At 32.4% G+C, this 24,442-nt stretch overlaps 1 protein-coding gene across 3 annotated transcripts in view; it reads left to right on the forward strand.

The window, feature by feature from the left end:
- The window catches only part of SOS1 (SOS Ras/Rac guanine nucleotide exchange factor 1), a 151,134-nt gene that overhangs the window by 71,046 nt on the left and 55,646 nt on the right, over positions 1–24,442 (forward strand). For 2 of the 3 annotated variants that reach the window (XM_082357994.1, XM_082357995.1), the window contains exons 3-8: positions 7,691–7,822; positions 9,848–10,012; positions 12,840–13,049; positions 15,563–15,706; positions 23,635–23,745; positions 23,820–23,918. In XM_082357994.1, coding sequence (XP_082214120.1) covers positions 7,691–7,822; positions 9,848–10,012; positions 12,840–13,049; positions 15,563–15,706; positions 23,635–23,745; positions 23,820–23,918 — 861 coding nt within the window. The remainder of the gene's footprint in view (positions 1–7,690; positions 7,823–9,847; positions 10,013–12,839; positions 13,050–15,562; positions 15,707–23,634; positions 23,746–23,819; positions 23,919–24,442) is intronic. The other variant, XM_082357996.1, reaches the window with a different exon arrangement.

Raw genomic sequence — 24,442 nt, forward strand, 5'->3', positions numbered from 1 at the left:
TGGCAGGACTTTACATGAGAGTGGAAGAGTGATATTCCAGAAGCAGCCTGGGGAGTGGAAAAGATGCTAAATCCACCTTCATGTGGGTTTTGGGACAAGGGCAGTTCCTGCTCTAGAAGTCTTTAGGGGAGATCCAGATTTCAATTGAGGCAAAGAAGTATTAAGCAACACTAAGTTACAGAGGTTGTGGATGTAGAAAAGATTGTGTACTATGGAATAGTAATTCACTTTGATTTTTTAAGTAATTCAAAGTAGGTTTATACATTTTTATCCCGTTTTTCCATTGAATTATAAGTAAAATACCTTTTATTCATAATTTCCTTTAGGCACTTACTAACATTGGGCTTTCAGAGTAGATCTTGAATAGAAATGGTTGCCTGACTCTCCTTGTTAACAACTCCGTTTGATCTTTTGGACCCTGATTAGGTTCTCCCACAGTGTTCATAAAATGTAGCATCCAATCCTACGCCTAGTGTATTAGAATGGGGTTACAGATCGCATCATCATTCTGATGTTGGTATATTCCAGGTATTTGCTAGTTTGAAAACACTACAATCTCAAATTCAGCTCTTTCCGAATAATGTTGTACTATACCTGTGTTTATCTAATTTTCTCCTTTTCATTAATATAAAAACTAACATAATTTTCCAGTATTGAAGGAGATCTCCATGAATTCTCAAAAATTACTAATGAGTCTCTCAGTCTTCCACTTGCACAGATTTAATCATTATGTAGGTACTCACGATTCTAGATAATAAGGGATATTTCATGGCTTTTTAATACTCAGAAAATTTCTGAGATATTGAAGATATTTACCCTCTGCCCTGTTGTGTTATTTTTAAGCAAGTAACTTGGACATTTAAAATAGATGTAGCCATGGGATATTCCAGTGAACTGATGTTGTGGTTGGGAATGGACTTTTTGAAAGAGAAAATATGACAGTAATAGAAATAGCAATCAGTTGTGTAATAGGCTTTGTAATTTCAAAGTACTGTTATAGACATTTCTATGCCCTTCCGACAACCCTGTGGAGTAGTTATTGTTCTCCTCGTTTTATATATTGGACAGTTAACCCTCAGAATGGTAAAACGGATTTTTTAAAAAGATGGAAATCTAGTTCTTTTCCAATCAATAGTCAAATACCCTTCTTTCTGTACCATTCCTGGAAGGGTATTTATTTAAGAATATGGAGATTGGAGATATTTAGATGAATATAATAGTGTCTTTAGATTCTTTTATCAGGAAATAATTTTCTTTAATTTCTTTAATGCATTTATGGAGCTTTCTTTTAAAATAATAAGGGCCATGACTTTAGCAAGCCCTTCAAATAAATTTTGAGGTAAGGGATAATTCATAAAAAAATTTAATTTGAAGGCCGTATAAAAAATGTGCTTTAAGAAATAGAGCAATCTGATTTAGTGGAATATGTGAATTTTACTTCTAAAGGATACATTTTGATTACTTTAAAGTATAAGCATAATTCAAAGTAAGGTGGCAATTCTTGCTTAATATTCGGCCCCTAGGGGATTTGTTTCAATGAAAAACTAAAAGTGATTTTTAGTTGCCCTATAGTTTTAGGAAAATAGATACTTCAGAAGTGCTTGAAAACTAATGGGTTACATACATATCTATAATCTTGCTTATGCTAATTTAAAAGTTTTGATGAATTGTACTACAGGTTATCACAGACTATGAACTATCATAGTTCAAATGAATGGGATTTTGTTGTGTTGATGTAGCTAATGTTCACTAATCCATGGCACCAATATTTGAGTATCCACTATTTGTCAGGCAGTGTTCCAGATGAATAAGGTAGTATATATAGACTCCCTGGGAATGCAGAGAAGGGTTATATATTATTTGGTCCTGTCTTTTTAAATTAATGTCTTAAAAGATAGTGTATAAAAATTCCTCCAATCTGATTTGCTCTCCCTCTCCTCATTTTGTATATTTAGTCGTTTTAAAAGCAGAAGTAAAACCAGTCGTATTTTTTCTGATATATCCCTGATAAAGTATATTTTTATTTATTTATTTAAAAATTTTTATTTTATTGAAGTATAATTGAGTTACAATATTGTGTTAATTTCTGCTGTACAGCAGTGATTCAATCATACATATATTGTTTTTCATATTCTTTTCCATTATGGTTTATTATGGGATATTGAATATAATAGTTCCCTGTGCTATACAGTAGGACCTTGTTGTTTATCCATAAGTATATTCTTTTTTTTTTTGGCTGCGTTGGGTCTTCAGTGCTGCAGGTGGGCTTTCTCTAGTTGCAGCAAGCGGGGGGCTACTCTTCATTGCGGTGCACGGGCTTCTCATTGCGGTGGCTTCCCTTGTTGCAGAGCGCAGGCTCAGTAGTTGTGGCTCGCGGGCTTTAGAGCACAGGCTCAGTAGTTGTGGCGCACAGGCTTAGTTGCTCTGTGGCATGTGGGATCTTCCCGGACCAGGGCTCGAACCCATGTCCCCTGTACTGGCAGGCAGATTCCTAACCACTGTGCCTCCAGGGAAGTCCCCCATAAGTATATTCTTTTAAATTTCTTAAGTCTTGTTCTTTCATAATTGTACTTGTTCTTTATTTCTCTCTGGTTGACTAGACTGATTTCCATTTGTAATATCTTTTTTTCCTGTTTCCCTCTCTCGCCTGTGTGTCCTGTATTTAACCAACTTTAATTTCTTAGGACACTGATACATTTTTCCTCTCATTTAACTCAGGCTTTCTTGGACTCTATTTTTTTTTCATATATATATATATATATACACATATATATATATTCTCTTTCAGATTCTTTTCCCTTATAGGTTATTGCATAATACTGAGTATAGTTCCCTGTGCTATACAGTAGATCCTTGTTGGTTATCTTTTTTTTTTTTTAAACATCTTTATTAGAGTATAATTGCTTTACAATGGTGTGTTAGTTTCTGCTTTATAACAAAGTGAATCAGCTATATGTATACATATATCCCCATATCTCTTCCCTCTTGCGTCTTGGTTATCTATTTTATACACAGTAGTGTGTATGTTAATCCCGGCCTATTAATTTATCCCCACTCCCACCCCCTTTCCCCTTTGGTAACCATAAATTTGTTTTCTGTGTCTGTGAGTCTCTTTCTGTTTTGGAAATAAGTTCATTTATGTCTTCTTTTTTTTCTTTCTTTTAGATCCCACATATAAGCGATATCATATAATTGTCTTTCTCACTTAGTAGGATAATCTCTAGGTCCATCCATGTTGCTGCAAATGGAATCATTTCATTCTTTTTATGGCTGAGTAATATTCCATTGTATATATATACCACATCCTCTTTATCCATTCATTTGTTGATGGACAATTAGGTTGAATAGTGCTGCAGTGAACATTGAGGTGCATGTATCTTTTTGAATTAAGGTTTTCTCTGGATATATGCCCAGGAGAGAGATTGCAGGATCATATGGTAGCTCTATTTTTAGTTTTTTGAGGAACTTCCATACTGTTCTCCATAGTGGCTGCACCAATTTACATTCCCACCCACAGTGTAGGAGGGTTCCTTTTTTCTACACCTTCTTCAGCATTTATTATTTGTAGACTTTTTGATGATGGCCATTCTAACCGGTGTGAGGTGGTACCTCATTGTAGTTTTGCTTTGCATTTCTCTAATAATTAGCGATGTTGAGCATCTTTTCATGTGCCTTTTGCCCATCTGTATGTCTTCTTTGGAATAATGTCTATTTAGGTCTTCTGCCCATTTTTTGATTGGGTTGTTTGTTTTTTTGATATTGAGCTGTATGAGCTGTTTGTATATTTTGTAAATTAATCCCTTGTCGGTCTCATCATTTGCAAATGTTTTCTCTCCCATTCTGTACGTTGTCTTTTCATTTTGTTTATGGTTTCCTTTGCTGTACGAAAGCTTTTTAAGTTTTATTAGGTCCCATTTGTTTATTTTTGTTTTTATTTCCATTACTGTAGGAGGGGGATCCAAAGAGATATTGCTGCGATTTATGTCAGAGAGTGTCTTGTCTATGTTTTCCTCTAGGAGTTTTATAGTATCCGGTCTTACATTTAGGTCTTTAATCCATTTTGAGTTTATTTTTGTGTATGGTGTTAGAAAACGTTCTAGTTTTATTCTTTTACATGTAGCTGTCCAGTTTTCCCAGCGCCACTTATTGAAGAGACTGTCGTTTCTCCATTGTATATTTCTGCCTCATTTGTCATAGATTAATTGACTATAGGTGAGTGGGTTTATTTCTGGGCTGTCTTGTTCCATTGATCTATATTTCTGTTTTTGTGCCTGTACCGTACTGTTGTGATGACTGTAGCTTTGTAGTATAGTCTGAAGTCGGGGAGCCCGATTCCTCCAGATTTGTTTTTCTTAAGATTGCTTTGGCTATTCATGGTCTTTTGTGTTTCCATACAAATTAAAAAATTTTTTGTTATAGTGCTTTGAAAACTGCCATTGGTAATTTGATAGGGATTGCATTAAATCCTGTAGATTGCCTTGGGTAGTATGGTCATTTTGACAGTATTGATTCATCCAATCCAAGAACACAGTATGTCTTTCCATCTGTTTGTGTCTTCTTTGATTTCTTTCATCAGTGTCTTATAATTTTTGAAGTACAGGTCTTTTGCCTCCTTAGGTAGGTTTATTCCTAGGTATTTTATTCTTTTTGATGTGATGGTAAATGGAATTGTTTCCTTAATTTCTCATTCTGATCTTTCATTGTTAGAAATATATATAAATGCAACAGATTTCTGCATATTAATTTTGCATCCTGCAACTTTACTGAACTCATTGGTGAGCTCTAGTTGTTTTCTGTTAGTGTCTTTAGGATTTTCTATGTAGAGTGTGATGTCATCTGCAAACAGTGACAGTTTTAGTTCTTTTATTCCAATTTGGATCCCATTTATTTCTCTTTCCTTTATCTTAGACTTCTTTCCCCCTGTGAGCTGAATCCTTAAATTTTAAAAGTTTGCTTTTCCTTTCCCATTCATTTTTTCTTTAACTTTCTTTCTTTCCCTTCACATCCTAAAGAATCTTTGTAATTTCTAATAAGTTTGCCATTCACATTTCGATTTCCCAAGTGATTTCACAATATTTTCTACCTTTCTAGACAGAAAAAAAAAAAATTCTCCTACACATTCTAAGCCTTTATTACTATTAATAACACTTCAAAAGTACCTCCAGATCTGAATATTTACACTGAAGTGCATGTGAAGGAATTTTTATAGATCCTAGAATGTTTCTTTTGCAATTGATCATCAAGATTATCTATTTAGACACCTTTATTATGTAAAGGAAAAGACAAGGTTCTGCTAATAAGAGACAGAGCTGAATTGCAAACCTAGCTCTCTCTCTTTTATTTTTCCCAAAGCCACTAAATATCAATCAAGGTGGAGTTTCTCAATTTAAAACAAAACTATTAATCTTGAAAGTGGCATCTTGAAAGAGTATCTTGAAAGAGTAATAGACTTTATTTAATTCATGAATCTTTCATTGATTATTTCTCCTTGGGCTTCTTTACCTTAAATTATATAAGATAATTGTAAAAATAAATTTTATTTTGCTCTAAAATTGTAATTAAATTTGCCACTACAAGAGACAAAGTATTTCTTTCAGTCTGGCCTTTTCACATTCAAGGCATCTTTTTTGACCCTACTAATCTTTCCCATGACCTTTGGTATTACCTCATAAATATACAGTCCAGTAATATACTAATAAGTAAGTTTAAAATGTTTTCTTCATCATTATTATTTTCCCTTTCTTGCCTTCTCTTTTAGCATTCCTGACTTTCCTTCCCCTTCTTTCTCAAAACAATAGATAAACTTGGAGTTAGGTTGATAAAATTGAGATGGGCAAGGATTGCTGTTCTGTTTTCTTTCTCTTCTACCTCAACCCCTGCCTACAGTTTGCCTTGTAATTCTACTGATGATTTTTTTTCAAAGATGTATGTTAAATGTATTTAGAATTATTAGATTGAGTTCAGCTTCTGTTCTCTTCTGCTGCTTTCTGTCACCACTATACACCAGTGCTTTTTAGATTCTAGGTCATCACCCCTTATGCCCAACTAACATTTTTATAAATGAATAGGAAAAATCAGTGCATTGCCTATAGTAATAGGTTTTGTTTTATGAAACTTTGTTCCAGTGTACTATGTATGTGATGTATAAGGATGTAATGTAAAATGTATTAAGAACTTACTATTTCTTACTATGCATTGAGGTCCCCCCACCAAAAAAATGTTAGTCAGCCATAGGGCTATACTATTATAAGGTTTGTAATCATGGTTATACCTATTTATTCAGTTAACCATGGGTTAAACCCATCAGTATGAAATTTTTCATTGGGAATCATGGTAAAGTTAGTCCTAAATCTCTTGTCATTTTTGTATTATCAAGTCTATAGTATTGACTTGGAAAAAAGGAAGAGAATTCTTGTTTTGGACATTCTTTTCCACCCTTTCCTCCTTCCTTTATTAGTCCTTTTTCACCTGCCGAACTCCCCCAGTATTTTGGACCTTTGTATTGCCTTTATTATATGAGGGTATAGCATCCTAGCAAATAGCTTTTCAACTAGACATTTGAAAATGTTTGTGAACTCCATTTTTAACTACAATAATTTCTGTCATTAGATTTAAAATGATCACTTCTTATATTTAGAAGCTGACTTATTCTTGAACATAGATGAAGAGAAAATTTCTTAAATTTGAATGGGTTAAATTATTTTGAATTTATAAATTTGTTATTAACATGTCCTGGAATCAATGTTTCCTTTCCCTCCACAGAATATCACATAGCAATCTCTTTTTCATTTTCCATCTTAATAGCAATTGACAAAACTTTTAATTTACACTTATAATCAGGAGTGATGTTAAACAGTTTTTATATATTACTAACTAAATACGGAACAATTTAAAATACATGTTAAAATTGTGTAATAGCGACCTCTACTGGTTTTAATTATGGTATCCTGAAAGTGAATTTTAAAAACTTCAGAGCATGAAAGTACCTTTTGTTTGAAGTGAATTATATTAGTTTATTAAAGTCGGGAAGTTCAGCTTTTACATTGACATGAGTTCTTTCACTTTCAATGGAAATTCTAACTGGATAACTGCTGGATTAAAATGAAATACCTTGATAAAAATTAATAACCTGTGGAAGAGTCAAACTCTAATGATAAGCTATAGTGTATTAAAGTTGCAGTTACTAATGTAAACCCTTGATTTCCATGATTTATAAATAGTTTTGAAGTCAAGTACCTTTGCATGATGGATAAAGGAAAAAATTCTTAGAAGTTTCAAGCAGAAAATGCTATTTTAGCTTGTAATTGGTGTTGAAAAAAAGGACAAATGAGAACTGGATTTAGATATTTGCTTTTTGAGCTTAGGTCTTGTTCCTTGAAATTTTATATAAGTAATGTTTTAAATAGCGTCTACTCATTCTTGTCATTAGCTTTATCGCAGTGAAGTTGAAATTCAGAATGTGATTTTTCCCCTAGTTAATAGAAGGAACATTTAGTCTCTTAATTGCCTAATTAAGAAACTAGTACATTGGCAGTTATGGTTTTCTCTTAGCTTAGGTATGTTTGTAGTATAAATTATACTACATGTGAAAAGCCTGCTTTTGGTATTCTTTGATTTTAAAAGTAAATTGTAAGTGAAGAGCACTATTTAATATATTTGTTGCTTAGTTGTTATTTTCCTATTTTCCAAGGAACGTGTTCAAAAAAGTTTCCCTCATCCAATTGATAAGTGGGCAATAGCTGATGCCCAGTCGGCTATTGAAAAGAGGAAGCGAAGAAACCCCTTATCTCTCCCAGTAGAAAAAATTCATCCTTTGCTAAAGGTAAAGCTGAAATACTGCCTTCTTGCCTTTTAAAAGCAAAATAAAACCCATGATTTTCAAACACAAAGAATATGTTTTATGGATAATAGAGTCAACTGAAGAGTGACATTCTCTCGTTTTAATTTTTCCAGGAATTTATGTCATGGGGAGGGATGATATAATAGGAAACTATAAGTTGGACAACATGACTTAAAATTATTTCATACCAACAGTAATAATCAAGCAAATTGAAAGCACTAAGAAAAGTTATAATTGTGGATTTTGTTCATCTCAGATGTTACTAGAACCTCAAAGAGAACTTGTAAAACTCCTTTTTTTGTTGGCTAGACCTAAGTGTCCCTATAAATCCTTCACATAGTTAGATGTGTAGGGACCTCTGTGAGACTGCCATCGGGCTATGTGTAATCTCTGAACAAAAATTCCATAAAGATCACCTATACTATTTAGTCCTACTTGTCATTTATATTAGTCAGTCGGTCAGTTGAGTCTCTCCAGAACTAATAGAAAAAATAACTGCTAGAAACTCTGATAATGTGATTTCTTTTTTATTTAATACAATGAACAAACTATTGATTAACTCTCACATCAAAAATATAGGTATGATAATTAAAACCTTAATAATACTTCTGATATCAGTAATTTTGTGTGTACTATAATACAAGTAAAATGCTAATGCTTGCATACATTATCTCTAAGTTTTATTATTCAACAGAGTTAATTATTATCATCCCCACTTTGTAGATAACTGAGGCAGAAAGTGATTAAGCAACTTTTATTCCAAGTTCACAGAACTCTAAGTGATAGCATTAGGAAATCCAAGTCTGTTTGATCTTGTACAAGATTTAAGGCTGAACACTTGGGTGATTAAGACTATCAAAAGGTTACGTTTTGTCCTTTGTTGTTTGAATAGAAATATCTACCTATATCTTACTAACTGGTCTGAGGAAGTAAGTTCAAGTTATAGAAAATTACTAAGCTGTTAGTCATTGCACTTCTTTATAATTCTCTTTTCATGATTTTTATAGCCATACATTGAATTATATTCTAAGAGAATTAACAAATTGAGGTATGTGCATGCTGTATTAATGATTCTAAATGTTGCATTTTAGGGTCTAATTGTGGGTATCATTTCAATTTATTAATATATCCATGTCACTATAAACAATTAATAGTTTTTACATATTCTTAAAGGTAAATGCAACCTGTTCCCAACTTATAAGTAAACTTTTTTTTTTTTTAAGTATAGTTGATCTACAATGTTATGTTAGTTTTAGGTGAACAACGTAGTGATTCAATATTTTTATAGATTATACTCCATTTAAAGTTGTTATAAAATATATAAGTAAACTTATTATTTTGAAGTTTTTTTTCTTAATTGGATTGTTTAGAAAATAGAATTTATTTTCCTATAGGAATTGGTCAGCACCACAAAAGCCCATACTCTCTTTGAAGTCTAATAATAGGACTATTTAATGTGCCCTTAATAACCACTATTGTTCAGCAAGACATAGCATGAATTTTTTTCCATAGAAACAGCCCAGATATCAGGAGTGAATGTACCACTAGGGTTTTTAGGAAGCCCAGGTTCCTTTGGAAAGAAGGATAGAGGTATAAGGATAGTGGATATTCCCAGATACCAATAATATATTAACTCTTGTTCTGCATAAAGAAAAAAACCCTCATTTGTCATTGTTAATTCCAGGTATTCTTAATTAGGTAACAATGAGCATTTTTCCCCTCCCCCAAACTTGGGCTTCCCTTCCTAGTTTAGGGATTACCTATTTATTATCTGTACTTCTTAAGTATTTTACATGAGCATAGGTAATTTTGCCTTACCTTTTCTTGGTTTACATTTTCAAATAGCAATATGTATATTATTCATAGATGAACTACTTAAAATTAAATACTGTTGACAGTCACAGGCCTCAGTAAAAGTTAAGCTAAACTGTATACACTTTTAAAAAAATCAGTGTGTCAAATTTATAGTAAATAATTTTAAACATGCTTTTCTTTTAATTTTTTCAGGAGGTCCTAGGTTATAAAATTGACCACCAGGTTTCTGTTTACATAGTAGCAGTATTAGAATACATTTCCGCAGACATTTTAAAGCTGGTGGGGAATTATGTGCGAAATATACGGCATTATGAAATTACAAAGCAAGATATTAAAGTGGCAATGTGTGCTGATAAGGTAGGATACTGATCTATATGTTTTGTTCTTAAATTTTTATTCATGACTTACTGGGTGCTAACATACTACTCAGAATAAAATTGTATATTGTTTGTTAGGGCATACTTTTAGTAATCTAATGGCAAGAACTCCAGATATCACTTTATGTAAATAAAGTATTATATATATAGTATTAAAATGTGTTTAAGTATGTCATGTAGCTTTTCTTTTATGTGTTGCTGCATGTAGGGTTAATAACAGTAATAATCTCTTATTAGTGAATTTCTTAAATTTTTATTTGGATTGGAAGACTTAGAAGATTATGGATTTACTTGAAAAGAATTTTTGAAAATATAAAAATACTGGGTTGGCCAAAAGGTTCATTCATAAGATGGCTCTAGTAGTGCTTAGTTGTCTTTAACTTCATTCGAAACAGTTTTGTTAGATTGTATTGTGACAGCTGTCATTTCAGTGTGCATTTTTTAAAAACTTATCAAAATCGGTGAATTTTTGTGTAGCCATTTTAATATTGAAGATGTAAGAAAAAAAAGCAACATTTTCGGCATATTATGCTGTATTATTTCAAGGAAGGTAAAAATGCAACTGAAACACAAAAAAAGATTTGTGCAGTGTATGGAGAAGGTTCTGTGACTGGTTGAACATGTCAAAAGTGGTTTGGGAAATTTCGTGCTAGAGATTTCTCTCTGGATGATGCTCCGCGGTCGGGTAGACCATTTGAAGCTGATAGCGATCATATGGAGACATTAAATGAGAACAATCAATGTTATACCACGCGGGAGATAGCCGACATACTCAACATATCCAAATCAAGCATTGAAAATCATTTGCACCAGCTTGGTTATGTTAATCACTTTGATGTTTGGGTTCCACATAAGTTAAGTGAAAAAAATCCTTCTTGACCATATTTCCGCATGCAATTCTCTGCTGAAACGTAATTAAAACATTCCATTTTTAAAACAAATTGTGATGGGTGATGAACAATGGATACTGTACAATAATGTGGAACAGAAGAGATCGTGGGGCAAGTGAAATGAACCACCACCAACCACACCAAAGGCCGGTCTTCATCCAAAGAAGGTGATGTTGTGTATATGGTGGGATTGGAAGGGAGTCCTCTATTATGAGCTCCTTCTGGAATACCAAACGATTAATTCCAGTAAGTACTGCTCCCAACTAGACCAACTGAAAGCAGCACTCGACAAAAAGCGTCCAGAATTAGTCAACAGAAAATGCATAATCTTCCATCAGAATACCGCAAGACTGCATGTTTCTTTGAAGACCAGGCAAAAACTGTTACAGCTTGGCTGGGAAGTTCTGATTCATCCGCCGTATTCACCAGACATTGCACGTTCGGATTTCCATTTATTTCGGTCTTTACAAAATTCTCTTAATGGAAAAAATTTCAATTCCCTGGATGACTGTAAAAAAGGCACCTGGAACAGTTCTCTGCTCAAAAAGCTAAAAAGTTTTGGGAAGGTGGAATTATGAAGTTGCCTGAAAAATGGCAGAAAGTAGTGGAACAAAATGGGTGAATACGTTGTTCAATAAATTTCTCGGTGAAAATGAAAAACGTATCTTTTATTTTTACTTAAAAACGAAGGAACTTTTTGGCCAACCCAATACTAAACTCTTGAGAGTTTAATTTCATTGCCTAACTTTCTTTAGATACTACTTGTATGGTTTTACTATGATTATGTTAAGAGCAAACATTTATTGAAAGTTAAGCATATATGCGACTTATCTCATTTGGTCCTTATGATATCCCTCTAAGGTAGATGCTCTTATCTACATTTTATAAAAGGGAAACTGAAGTTCAGAGAGATAAAGAAATTGGTTTAGAATTTTCTGAGAAGTTTCAAAGCCTAGACGTGAACTCCAGATCTGAGTCTAAGTCATTGCACTGTACTGCCTCAGTAATTTTATTTTATAAAAATGACTTTTCAGAAAAGAAAATATTTTCTGATGAAGCGTCTCACTCCCTTTTTTCCAAGTATTATTGATTCGGAATATTCTTTCTGATTGCTGAATCCACTTAAATATATTTTAGTATATTTGTTCTTTCAGAATGTGAAAATCACCTCATCTGAAGGATTTCAAATGTTTTTATTTTTTAATGAATGAGTATTTGATTTTAAAAGTTATTTTTCAATGAATATAAAATATTTGATACTTTTAAATGAATTGATAAAATGTTTCTGAGTATGTAGTACGTGCTCACACGGAGAAGAGATGCAAGAGAAATACAGAACGAGACTGTAGATTTGATGAAAGGGTACTTATATTTGTGAAACAAGCAGAAAGTAATACAAGATAAAATATTTCATTGTGTTATAGGGATAATGATGTCGAAGTTCACAGGAGGGAAAAGAAGGTTTAGCAGGAGTAGTAATAGACTTCTTGGAAAAAAACAGGACTTATTTTGATCAATCACCAACAAACGTAGGAATTATTCAACTATGAATTATGTGAGGCCTTGGAATGAAGTGGTGATGCCAAGGTTATGAAACAGAGGAAACTGAGAGAAATCCAAGACAAGATTTGGAAACAAATTAGAAGTAATATATGGTTAACAAGAGAGACAGACAGACAGACAGACAGATACTTGTATTGTCAGAGAACTTGGAAGAGGCAGTTTGTGATACCTGATGTAGAATTTTGTCTTAGAGAAGCTGTGGAGGGGGAAATGGCATTATATCCAAGAAGAGGTAATTGTGTGTCTGCTTATTATCATTTAAGAACTGTATTCAAATAATAGCTTAGGGTGCTTAACTTCAAGTTGGACTATAGATTCATATTTTATTATACTTTCTTATATCTCTGATTGTAGGTATTGATGGATATGTTTCATCAAGATGTAGAAGATATAAATATATTATCTTTAACTGATGAAGAGCCTTCCACCTCAGGAGAGCAAACTTATTATGATTTGGTAAAAGCATTTATGGCAGAAATTCGACAATACATAAGGGAACTTAATTTAATTATAAAAGTTTTTAGAGAGCCCTTTGTCTCCAATTCAAAATTGTTTTCAGCTAATGTAAGTATCATTGAATAAGTGTATATCATTGCATGTGTTGTTAATTTTACATGACCACTCAGATTTGAATTTGTATAGTTCATGATTGCTAATTGGTCCATTTTTTAAAAGTAGTGGGATTTAATTCATCATGACTGTGATCAAAAATAAAGTTGCTACAACAGTTGTGATAAATTACACATCAGAAATTAAAAGACAAAATCTAAACTAGACTGATTGTGTAAGTACAAATGAATTCACAGACTCTTCCATGTACTCCAAAGAATAAAGCCTCTTGTTTAGGTGGAAGATTTCTGTGTTTAATTTGACTCATTTGCATCATTGCACCAACACTTCATCAGGGCTGCCTATATTTTTGATGCCATACTTGGCAATGGGGATTCAAAGATGAATAAAAAACCGTTTCTTCTGTCAAGTTTAGTCCAGTCAAGACAGAAATGTAAACTTTAAATTAAATTGCAATACATTGTGGTAATTACCATAAACAGAAGTATGACAGCAGTATTTTGGGGAGCACAAAGGAAGGTGCCAATAACTGAAAATTAGAGAAGGGACTACTGATCTTACAGTAGTAATTAAACCAACCTGATTGGGTCCTGGAGAAATGCTAAATGAGAACAGTTGAGATTGTCTAAGGGAGTTGCATTCTAGTAATTTCTAGAACAGTAGCTACATAGTCACAGGTGACTGATGGAGAAGTGGTGCTCACAACAGAGGCTGAGACTGGTATTCACTCAATGTTATGGCAATGAGCAGACGTTAAAAAATAAAGGAGTAGATTTTGAGTTGCACAAATCTGTAAATATAGTAAAAAACCATTGAATTGTTCGCTTTAGGATGAATTGCATGGTATGTAAATTATATTTTAATAAAGTTGTTTAAAAACAGAAAGTGGTAAAGAATAGGCAAAGATTTCTTAGGACACAAAAATCAAGAACCATAAAATTAAAAATTAATGAATTAGACTTCATTAAAATGAAAATAACTTCTGCTCTTTGAAAAGCATTGTCAGAAAAATAAAAATGTAAGCCACAGATTGTAGGAACCTGTTTGAATTACATATATCTAACAAAGGGTTTGTATTCAGAATATATAAAGAACTTTTGCACTTCTCAGTAATAAGAAAAACAGCCTGATATTTTAGGTTGCCAAAAAATTTAAACACTTTATAAAAGAAGGTATACCAATGACCAAAAAGCACATCAAAAGATGCTCAACATTAATAGTCATAAGGAAAATGCAAATTAAGACCATAATGAGACACTACTACACACTCATTAGAAAAGCTAAAATTAAAAAGACTGACAATACTGGATGTTGAAAAGAATGTAGAGCAACTGCTTTTGGGGATGTAAAATTCCCACATTGCTTGTGAGAATGTAATCTGGTATAAATATTTAGGAAAAGAATTTGATAATTTCATATAATATTAACCATAAGCTAGCCATACAACCTAGCAATTCCACTACAAAATCACACCTGGGTAAAACATCCATTCAAAGTTCAAAATAGACCAGTGGATTTTAATGTACAAAATTTGTATAGTTTCAGATTCTACGTTGCAACTAACCTTTAAGAAGCTACCATTTATTGACTTGTATAATACCATAAAAAGATATTCACTCCATATATATGAAATTTCCAGACTAGACAAATCCATAGAGATAGAAAGTGGATTAGTAGTTGCCAGAGACTGGGGATGGGTGTGTAGGGGAAGAATGGAGAGGGCTACTACTGGATACAGCCTTTCTTTTTGAGGTGATGAAGATGTTCTAGAATTTGATGGTAGTGACGATTGAACAGGCTGTGAATATGTGAAAGTACACTTTAAAAGGGTGGATTTTATGGTACGTGACATATCTCAGTAAAGAAACTATGCAGAAAAAGAAAAGCGTATCCACAGTTATTTGAATAGACTCCTGCCTTTTCCAACTACATGTCTTTGTAAAGCTAGATTTTCTTCATATGCTTTAACCAAAGCAACGTATCACAACAGATTGAATGCAGAAATATACATGAAAAGCCAGCTATCTTCTATTAAACTAGGTGTTAGAGATTTGCAAAAATGTAAAACAGTGCCATTCTCCTCACCAAGATTTTTGGTTGTTCTGGAAAAATATAGTTACTTTTCATAAATGAACTCTTTATTGTTATTTTTAAATGAATTAAATGTTTTATGATTTTCTTGGTTTTAATTTCTAATATAGTAAATGTTGATAGTAAATAATTTCTAATACAGTAAGCAAAAGCCCTTTGGAGTTTTCAATAATTTTTAAGAGTGTGAAGGAGTCCTGAGAACAAAAAGTTTGAGAACCTGTGACCTAGAGAAATGTATTTTGCAAACTATACTTCATTGCCAAAGGAATTCTTTGTCTCTTACTAATATTTGTAAGTTGTTAAAATTTCTCACTGTATCTGCCATGTTAAATTTCATGATTATAAAATGACTTATTGGCTCAAAATTTGTTTTATTATACAATCTAACTGAATTAATGTGTTTTTCATCCCAACAGGATGTAGAAAATATATTTAGTCGTATAGTGGATATACATGAACTTAGTGTAAAGTTACTGGGCCATATAGAAGATACTGTAGAAATGACAGATGAAGGCAGTCCCCATCCATTAGTAGGAAGTTGCTTTGAAGACTTAGCAGAGGTGAGTAATTATACACCAAAAAAGTCTGCATCTAGAAGGCCCGACATTTGAATTAAAATTGGAATCTGAATTCTTGTTTCCAGCGAACATAGACATTAACTGCTGACTACTCAACTGTATTGCCTCTTCCTCAAAGGGTCATCGTCAACATTTGTTTCCATTATCTCACGAAACTTAGAAAAAGTAGTTTCTCATCATTATAAAAAACAGATCCCACAGCTGGCACTTAATTGGCTATCTTATCAATGAAGAGGCCACAGAACTTGGACCTGAGGTCAGACTACTTGTGTTCCAGTCTAAAATCTGCTACTTAGTAGTTGTATGTGTCCGTAGGCAATTTACTTCACATCTCTAAGCCTCTCTATCTATATCTGTAAAAGAAAAATAATAATACGACTCAGGATTTTTTGAAAGTTAAATAACTTTCCTGAAATATTTAGCTAACCAGCTTCATACAGCTACTCAATATATGATAACTGTGCATAATTATTTAGAATAGGAGGGATGAAGTGAATAGGAAAATCAAGTCCAGGACCTAGATGATTCAGATATCATAGGGGTAGAAAAATGTTAACCTTCTCCTTGATATTTCAACTGCTAAAATATTGAGTTAGCCCTTATAAGTTAGTATTGCTAGTCATTCTGAAATTTCTAGCTCTTGCTTTGTTCTCATTCCAAAATCAACTATATCTTTTATTGTAACTCAGGGTCGAGTTTGTAAAACAAAAAATTTAAGACTTTTAGGCAAAATAATATGCTAAGTTTAAGCTTCACTACAGCCCCTCAGTGTTGCTTCAAACATACAGAAGTCATAAAGTATAAAAAGAAAAAAGGAATATACATAACTAGACTCAAAAACAAGGATGTTCTTCAGCAAGAGGGAAAGTTGTACTCAGAGAAAAGTTGAGGAATACAAGAACTAATGCTGAGAAATGTAGTAGTAAATTTTATAAGCTACTGAATATTTCTTTAATAAATTTATTTATCTTATTTATTTATTTTTGGCTGTGTTGGGTCTTCGTTGGTGTGCACAGGCTTTCCTCTAGTTGCGGAGAGCGGGAGCTACTCTTCGTTGTGGTGCACATGCTTCTCATTGTGGTGGCTTCTCTTGTTGCAGAGCACGGGCTCTAGGTGTGTGGGCTTCAGTAGTTGTGGTGCACGGGCTCAGTAGTTGTGGCTTGCGGGCTCTAGAGTGCAGGCTTAGTAGTTGTGGCGCATAGGCTTAGTTGCTCCACAGCATGTGGGATCTTCCCGGACCAGGGCTCGAACCCGTGTCTCCTGCATTGGCAGGTGGATTCTTAACTGCTTTGCTCCCAGGGAAGCCCAAGCTACTGAATATTTTAAAAACCAAACTATTTTTTTTTTTAATTTAAAAGGGAAGGTAAACTAAACTTCTCAGCACATAAAATGGGCTTGTATTCAGAAGACAAGAAAAACTAAACAACTGTAAACTCTCTTTAAAATTTAGAAAAATTTTTAGATAATAACAAACTATATTTGATTTTAAAACATTTAGGAAAATCACCGAAAGAATAGAAATACTACCTATATCTTACAATGTCCAAGAACTGTAGGAACACTTTTTAATCTTTTCCACTGATAATAGGAAAGAATAATGAAGTAAAGAAAAACAGTGATAATGAAAACAAACTACAGTCATCCCTTGGTATCCATGGGGGATTGGTTCCAGAAATCCCCTCTCCAACATCAAAATCTGTGGATGCTCAAGTAACCTCATTTAAAATGGCATAGTACAGTTGGCCTTCTGTATCAGCAGATGTGGAACCCACAGATACAGAGGGCTGACTGTAATATGATACAAATAAATCCAACTACATTATACTACTATGTTAGTAACTCAGTATATGTAAACTGATGAAACGCGCCTATTTAAAGAAAGTACTTATTTTTTATTTTTAAAAGTCCATTTTCTGCAGCTTGTAGAGACACACCCAAAACAGAACCACAGAAATATTTAAAATAAAGGGATTGGAAGGTCAACATATGAAAACAAATAAAGGGAAGCTAGTATATAAATATCAATTGATATAATTAGGAAAAGTAAGCTTGGTAGGGAAGACATTAGAGTAGAGAGGAACACTACCTAAATAGGAAAAGGGACAATGTCATGAAGATATACCAATCATGAATGTATGTGTACCTGATTATAAAGCCTCAAAATATAGAAACTGACAGAATTACAAGGAGAAATGGAAAAAAATTTACTATTACAATAGGAAATTGTAGCACATCTCTATCACAAACAGAAAAAAGATTAAGGCTATAGAAGTTAAAATAAGAAAATAAACAGGTTTGATTATGTATATATGGATGATTCTAGATTCATTTCAAGATACCAGGTATATTTACAAAAATTGGTTACAGTATTAGATAAAAAAGGAAGTCTCAAATATTACATAATAGCATACAAACCATCTTTTCTGACTATATGAAACTAAATTAGAAATCACAATAAAAAGTTTTTAAAATACTAGGAAATCTTAAAAATGAATTTCTAACTATCTCATGGATTAAAGAGGCAGTGACAATGAAAATTACAAAATACTTGAAATTGAGCAAAAGTGAAAGTACTATATACAAAACCCTGTAAGATGCAACTAAAGCAATGCATAAAGAAAAACTTACAGTTTTAGACATATATTTTAAAAAGTAGATGTAACTAAAAATAAATGAGTAAAGGTTTCAATCCAAGAAACAGGAAAGATAAGGTAAATTTGAGAGATGATAATAATAGAAACAACATAAAGGAAGTAATAGAAGAACAGAATTAATGAACTAGAAAGCACACAACAGATAGAACAAAACCTCTAATAATGTTGATCAAGGGAGAAAAAAGGAAAAGCATAAATATTAGGAAGAAAAAGTTATAACTACAGATTGCAACTTTTTAAATCATTCAGGAATGCTGAGATCCATTTGAAAATTTTTGAGAACTGGGATTGAGTGGTTAACTTTTTAAAAAATATAAAATAGGAAAATTGACTTAAGAAATAGATATCCTAATTAACTTAAAAACCATTAAAAATTGAATAATCAAATCTATGTTTCAACAAATGACATGAGGCATACACTAAGTGTTAGGAGTTTTACCAGTCTTCAAGAAACAGTTAATCTTACTCTTTTGAAAATTGTCCCCTGCTCCATTCAGTTTAGAAATAGCACCATAAGGTATTCAGAAGTAAACCCAATAAACATATGCAAGATTTTTGTTAAGAAAACCACAAAATAGATTCATAAGGAAGATAAAAAATAGGGACACAAAGGGCAACTCAATTTTTAGGATTATATATCAATACATGTATTATCAAAACTGGATGAGAATAATACAAGAAAATAATATGAACCACTCTCACATACTGACACAACTGGCAAAGAAAATTAATCAGTTTATAATCTAAATAAAAACTGTGGCCAGTATGATATATCTTAGGAAGTTTACTCTTAAGTGGTTTGAAATTTTTAAAAAGTTAATGTAATATTTCACATTAACATTAAAATCTCAACAAATAAGAAAGAGCATAGAAAAACATTCATTCAGGAATTTCTTTAAAATGTTGAGCAAAGTAGGAATAGAAGGGACCTTTCTTAATCTAATAAAGGATATCTATCAAAAACCTATAAAAGATATATTTAATGACTAAGCTGTGGGAGAATGCCACTCACTACTTCTTTTCAGCACTCTAATAGAGATACTAGCCAAAAGACAGAAAAAGAATAGAAAGACAAAATTGTCCTATTTGTAGTCAACATAATTGTCTACACAGCAAATATAAGAAAATGTATATAGTGTTGTAACTATTAGGCAAGTTCAGTATAGTTGCTAGATAAAAGACCAACATAAAAATTGCTAGCATTACTATACTCAGTTCCAACCAAGTGAATGTATAATATTAAAGGAAAAAGGCTCCATTCTCTCTAGAAACAAAACTATAAGGTATTCAGAAATAAACCCAATAAACATATATATGCAAGACTTTTGTTAAGAAAATCATAAAATAATGATATTCATAAGGAAAATCTGAATAAATGGAAATACCATGTTCATGGAAAGACTCAATATTGTATTGATGCAGTTGGCCCCGAATAATCTATAAATCAGCAAGCTGATCCTAAAATTCATGTGGAAGAATGAAGGGACAAAAATAACAATTTTGAGGAAGAACAAGTTGAGAGGACTTGTCCTATCAGATTTTAAGATTTATTACAAAGCCACAGTATTAGCTGTAGATATAGACAATTAGTGGAACAGAATAGAGCACCCTGAAAAAAAATACACATACACACAATATGTGACAGAGATTACTTTTTAATCAGTAGAGAAATAACAAACTAATTAATAAATTATGCTGGGTCAAAACTGGTTTTCCATGTGGAAGGAAAATATTCCTTCCTTAGCTCACATCATACAGGAAAAATTCTCAGTAGTTTAAATAAAATCTAAAAATGAAAAGCAAAACTTTAGAAGTTCAGAAGAAAATACAGGAGAACATATTTATCAGTTTGAAGTAGGAAGGGTTTCTTAAAGAATACATAGAAGGTACAAACCATAAAAGAAGAGATTAAAATTTTTAAACTTTTGTTCACACACACAAAAAAACATAAAATTATGAGAAGCACAAAAGAATGAAATTGAACTCCTTACCTCACACCATATATACATAAGTTCAAAATGGATCAGAGACTTAATATAAACTAAAATTATCAAACTCTTAGGAGGAAGCATGATGGCTAAGTCTTCATGACCTTGACTTTGCAAAGGATTCTTAAATATTACACCAAAAGCATGAGTAAGAAAAGAAAAAAATACATAATTTAGACTTAAAAGGTAAAACTTTTGTGCTTCAAAGAGTACCATCAAAAGTGAAAGGAGAGCACACAGGATGGGAGAAAATATTTGCAAATCATATTTCTGATAATATCTGATATATTCAGTGTATATAAAGAACTCTTACAAAAAAGACAACTCAGTTTTTAAATGGTCAAAGGATTTGAATAGGAATTTCTCCAAAGAATATATAAAAATGGCCAACAAGCACATGAAAAGATGTTTAGCATCATTAGTCATAAGTAAAATGCAAATCAAAACCATTATGAAATACCACTTCACACTCACTAAGATGGCTAGAATTAAATTTTTAAAAAGGAAGGAAAATACCAAGTGTTGGAGAGGATGTGGAGAAATTAGAACCTTCAAACTTTGCTGGTGGGAATGTAAATAAAATGGTACAATTGCTATGGAAAACAGTTCTTCAAAAAGTTAAAGAATTACCATATGATCCAGCAATTCCAAAAGGTTGCATACTGTGTAATTCCTTTTATATGACTTTCTTGAAATGAAAAAACTATTGAGATGCAGAATACATCAGTGGTTGCTGGGGGCTAAAGAGGCTATGATGGGAAGAAGGAAGGTGTGGCTATAAAAGGGCGGCAACAAGAGCCATCCTTGTGGTGATGGAAATATTTTATACTTTACTACATCAATATCAATGGCCAGGTTGTGATATTGCACTATATTGTACTATTGTAAGAGGTTACCACTGGGGAAAACTGGGTAGTGTGCAGACAGACAGGATCTTTCCATATTATTTCTTACAACAACATGTGAATCTAAATTATCTCAGAGTAAAAAATTTACCTAAAAAAAGATATATTTATACAGTGGGATATTATACAGAGTTTAAAATAAATGAACTGTAAGGAACTATATGAATCAAATTGGATAAATCATTAAAACAACTTTGAATATAAAAACCAAATTGCAGAAGAATTTATTGTTACTATGTATTTTACAATATTTATATAAAATTTGAAAACATTGCCTTATTTCTTGATACATATGTAATTATGATATAAAAATATACTTGGAAATAATAAAATTCAAATTCAGGATAGTGATTTCCTCTGGGGATTATCAAGAGAGGAAATCAGCTTCTGAAAGGGAGCGCAGGAGGATCAATTACATCTGTACTGTTTTATTTCTTTAAAAAAAAAAAAAAAAAGGTGAAGTGTTATAAAATGTTGAGCTTTTTTTGAGCTAGGTGGTGAATATGGTTGTTAAACTGTTTTCTTTTCTGTATGTTTAGAATAGTCTATATTTTTAACTGTTAGTACACAGTTGTGTGTATCAATAATTAAATTTTAAAATGAATCTTACAAGTATTGCATTTAACCAGTAAACTGATCATAATATTATCTATTAATTTATACAAGGATTCTTAGAAGTGCTTGCCATTCTACAAATTTATCCTCAAGAATAAAACTACGTGATGAGAGCTTAGATTTCCAGTTAGTTGTCAACTTTTTTCTCTCTTGAAATTAGCTATTTTAGAATGATAATACTAGATACCATTTATTCACCTCTTATTATGTGCATACGCTGTTGCAAGCACTTTGCATGTATCTCATTTAATTCCTAAAACAACTCCTTGAAGTAGATACCATCTACATTTTCCAATGAGGAAACTTGGCTTAGAGAGAGTAAGTGTTGATAGTTTGTCAGAGGTCACACAGCTAGTAAATAGTACAATCAGAAGTGGAACCTGGGTCTCTCTGATGCTAGAGTCATGCTTTTAAGCCACTACACTGTCTGTATAGTCTTTACTTTATATGTGTAATTGTCATAAAAATTCTGTAATAAATTAGAGTTTATTGAAAGGGGAGGAGGACAAACATTATCTGTTCTATATAAGTTCATGAATTCAAGAGACCCAAGATATAAGCATCCAATCACATTTTTATTCCTCTCTCCCATCCAGTCTATTCATACCTGACTCCCTCCTGCTGTTATTGTTGAAAACCTACTATCCATTCCTGTAAGATCTGCAATGGACTGCAATTTCCATTGTTATATTATTACAGAAATTTTCAGTTGAAGGAATTGAAGTGGCTCAAGGAATTTAGGATGACTTGGAACTTTATATCCCATATTGCATTTCACAGAGAACAGAACTGGGGTCTTCTGATTTCTGATCTTGTGTTGTTATTATTGAGTCTTTCCTTAAAGAAAACAGTCTGAGAAACAACATTAAGGGTAATTTAAAAATAAACATCATTTGTTCTGTCATTCACTCCTAACTTCATTCTTCTGCAGTCCTCCACTAGATGTCCTCTTCCTCTTTCTAGAATTACCCTTCATAGAAATGAGCTCTTGCTAGAATCTGTAGCACCATCTTCATAATAGTTTGGGGTTTTTGGCTTTTTATTTTTACCTGGAATAGAGCACAGGATGGTGGAGAGTAGAAATCCTACCTCCTGATAAAATCACAATACCTACTCTTTTTTTTCCTCAGGAATCATCAAAACCAGTAGATTCTAACCTTTAGAATTGTTTAGTTTATTAATGATTGATGATGGTAAAATTTTTTGGCAATTTGGATTAAATTGTTATTTAATTGTTTTGTGAAAAATGTGCCAATGAATTTTAGATGATATAAACAATTACCTCTGGCTTGCAGAATGTGTAAGTAAGTCTATGAACAAGAAATAACCATGAGAAAATAAATGTCTGGCACCAATATTCTAAATGTTTATACTTTACCTGGTTGTGGATATCTATGTTCTTTATTATTCAGGCTACACTTAGTTTTCCAGGTCTAAAAATCCCCCCATTCTTTTGACTATGTTTGTTGATGATACTCTACTAGAACCCTTTCATGAGAGGTGTCATAACATATAAGAATCCCATTATTCATCAGAAAGAATTGATTTACTTTCTTAATTGAGAATATTAGGTTTATTCTGTTAAAATTAATAGCAATGTAATTGTGTTTAGAGGCTTTAAAAGAAATATATAATTGTGCAGGCATAGATGTGCCCATAATTTAATCTTTTTGTGTTTATGGTGGTAGGTCATTTATACTTTACCTTGGAGAAAGATTATTTATGTTTTGCCTTCTTTATTTTCTAAGGAACTGGCATTTGATCCATATGAATCATATGCTCGAGATATTTTACGACCTGGTTTTCATGATCGTTTCCTTAGTCAGTTATCAAAGCCTGGAGCGGCACTCTATTTGCAGGTATAGTAGTTTTTAGATCAAGATATATGATGTCTGAAAAGTAAACTTAAAAATTAAATCACTTTGTTTTCTAGTCAATAGGCGAAGGTTTCAAAGAAGCTGTTCAGTATGTTTTACCCAGGCTACTTCTAGCCCCTGTTTACCACTGTCTACATTACTTTGAACTTCTGAAGGTAAGAAAACTTTCTTTTACTTATAAAATATTCAAGTGTGTTACAGTTTTTTACCAATTCATTTGTGAATCATTATGTGAGCGCTCATGAACATGTCTGTATCTATTTTCTTTTTCTAGTTAAGAAGCAAATGTAAATGAATCTACAGAAGAGTGGCATATTTTCTCCAGTTTCAATAGTGAATTTTAAAGCAATCATCAGATATTTTTTTCTTGTGCCCTTACTTTTTGTTTACATGGTCGAATGTTTGGAAACAACCTTGTATTTATGCATCCAAGTCTCCATTTTGGGACCTCAGCAGATTCAGGGACTTACATAAGGAACCAGTGTGGGGATAACGCCAAAGTAATGGAGAAGATTAATCACCTAATTTTCGTAGCTTAAGTTTGCAACTACGTCTATAGAACTGCTTACTGTTACTTTAGAAGCAGTGAACTATAGTAATCCTAGTAAAAATTTCCCATTTGATTAAAATACTCAATTTAAAAAGCACCAAAAAGAAAAGGTTCTGCTTTTTTTCCCTC

This window comes from Balaenoptera borealis (genome assembly GCF_965194805.1).
Source record: "Balaenoptera borealis genome assembly, chromosome: 15".
NCBI classification, from domain to species: domain Eukaryota; kingdom Metazoa; phylum Chordata; class Mammalia; order Artiodactyla; family Balaenopteridae; genus Balaenoptera; species Balaenoptera borealis.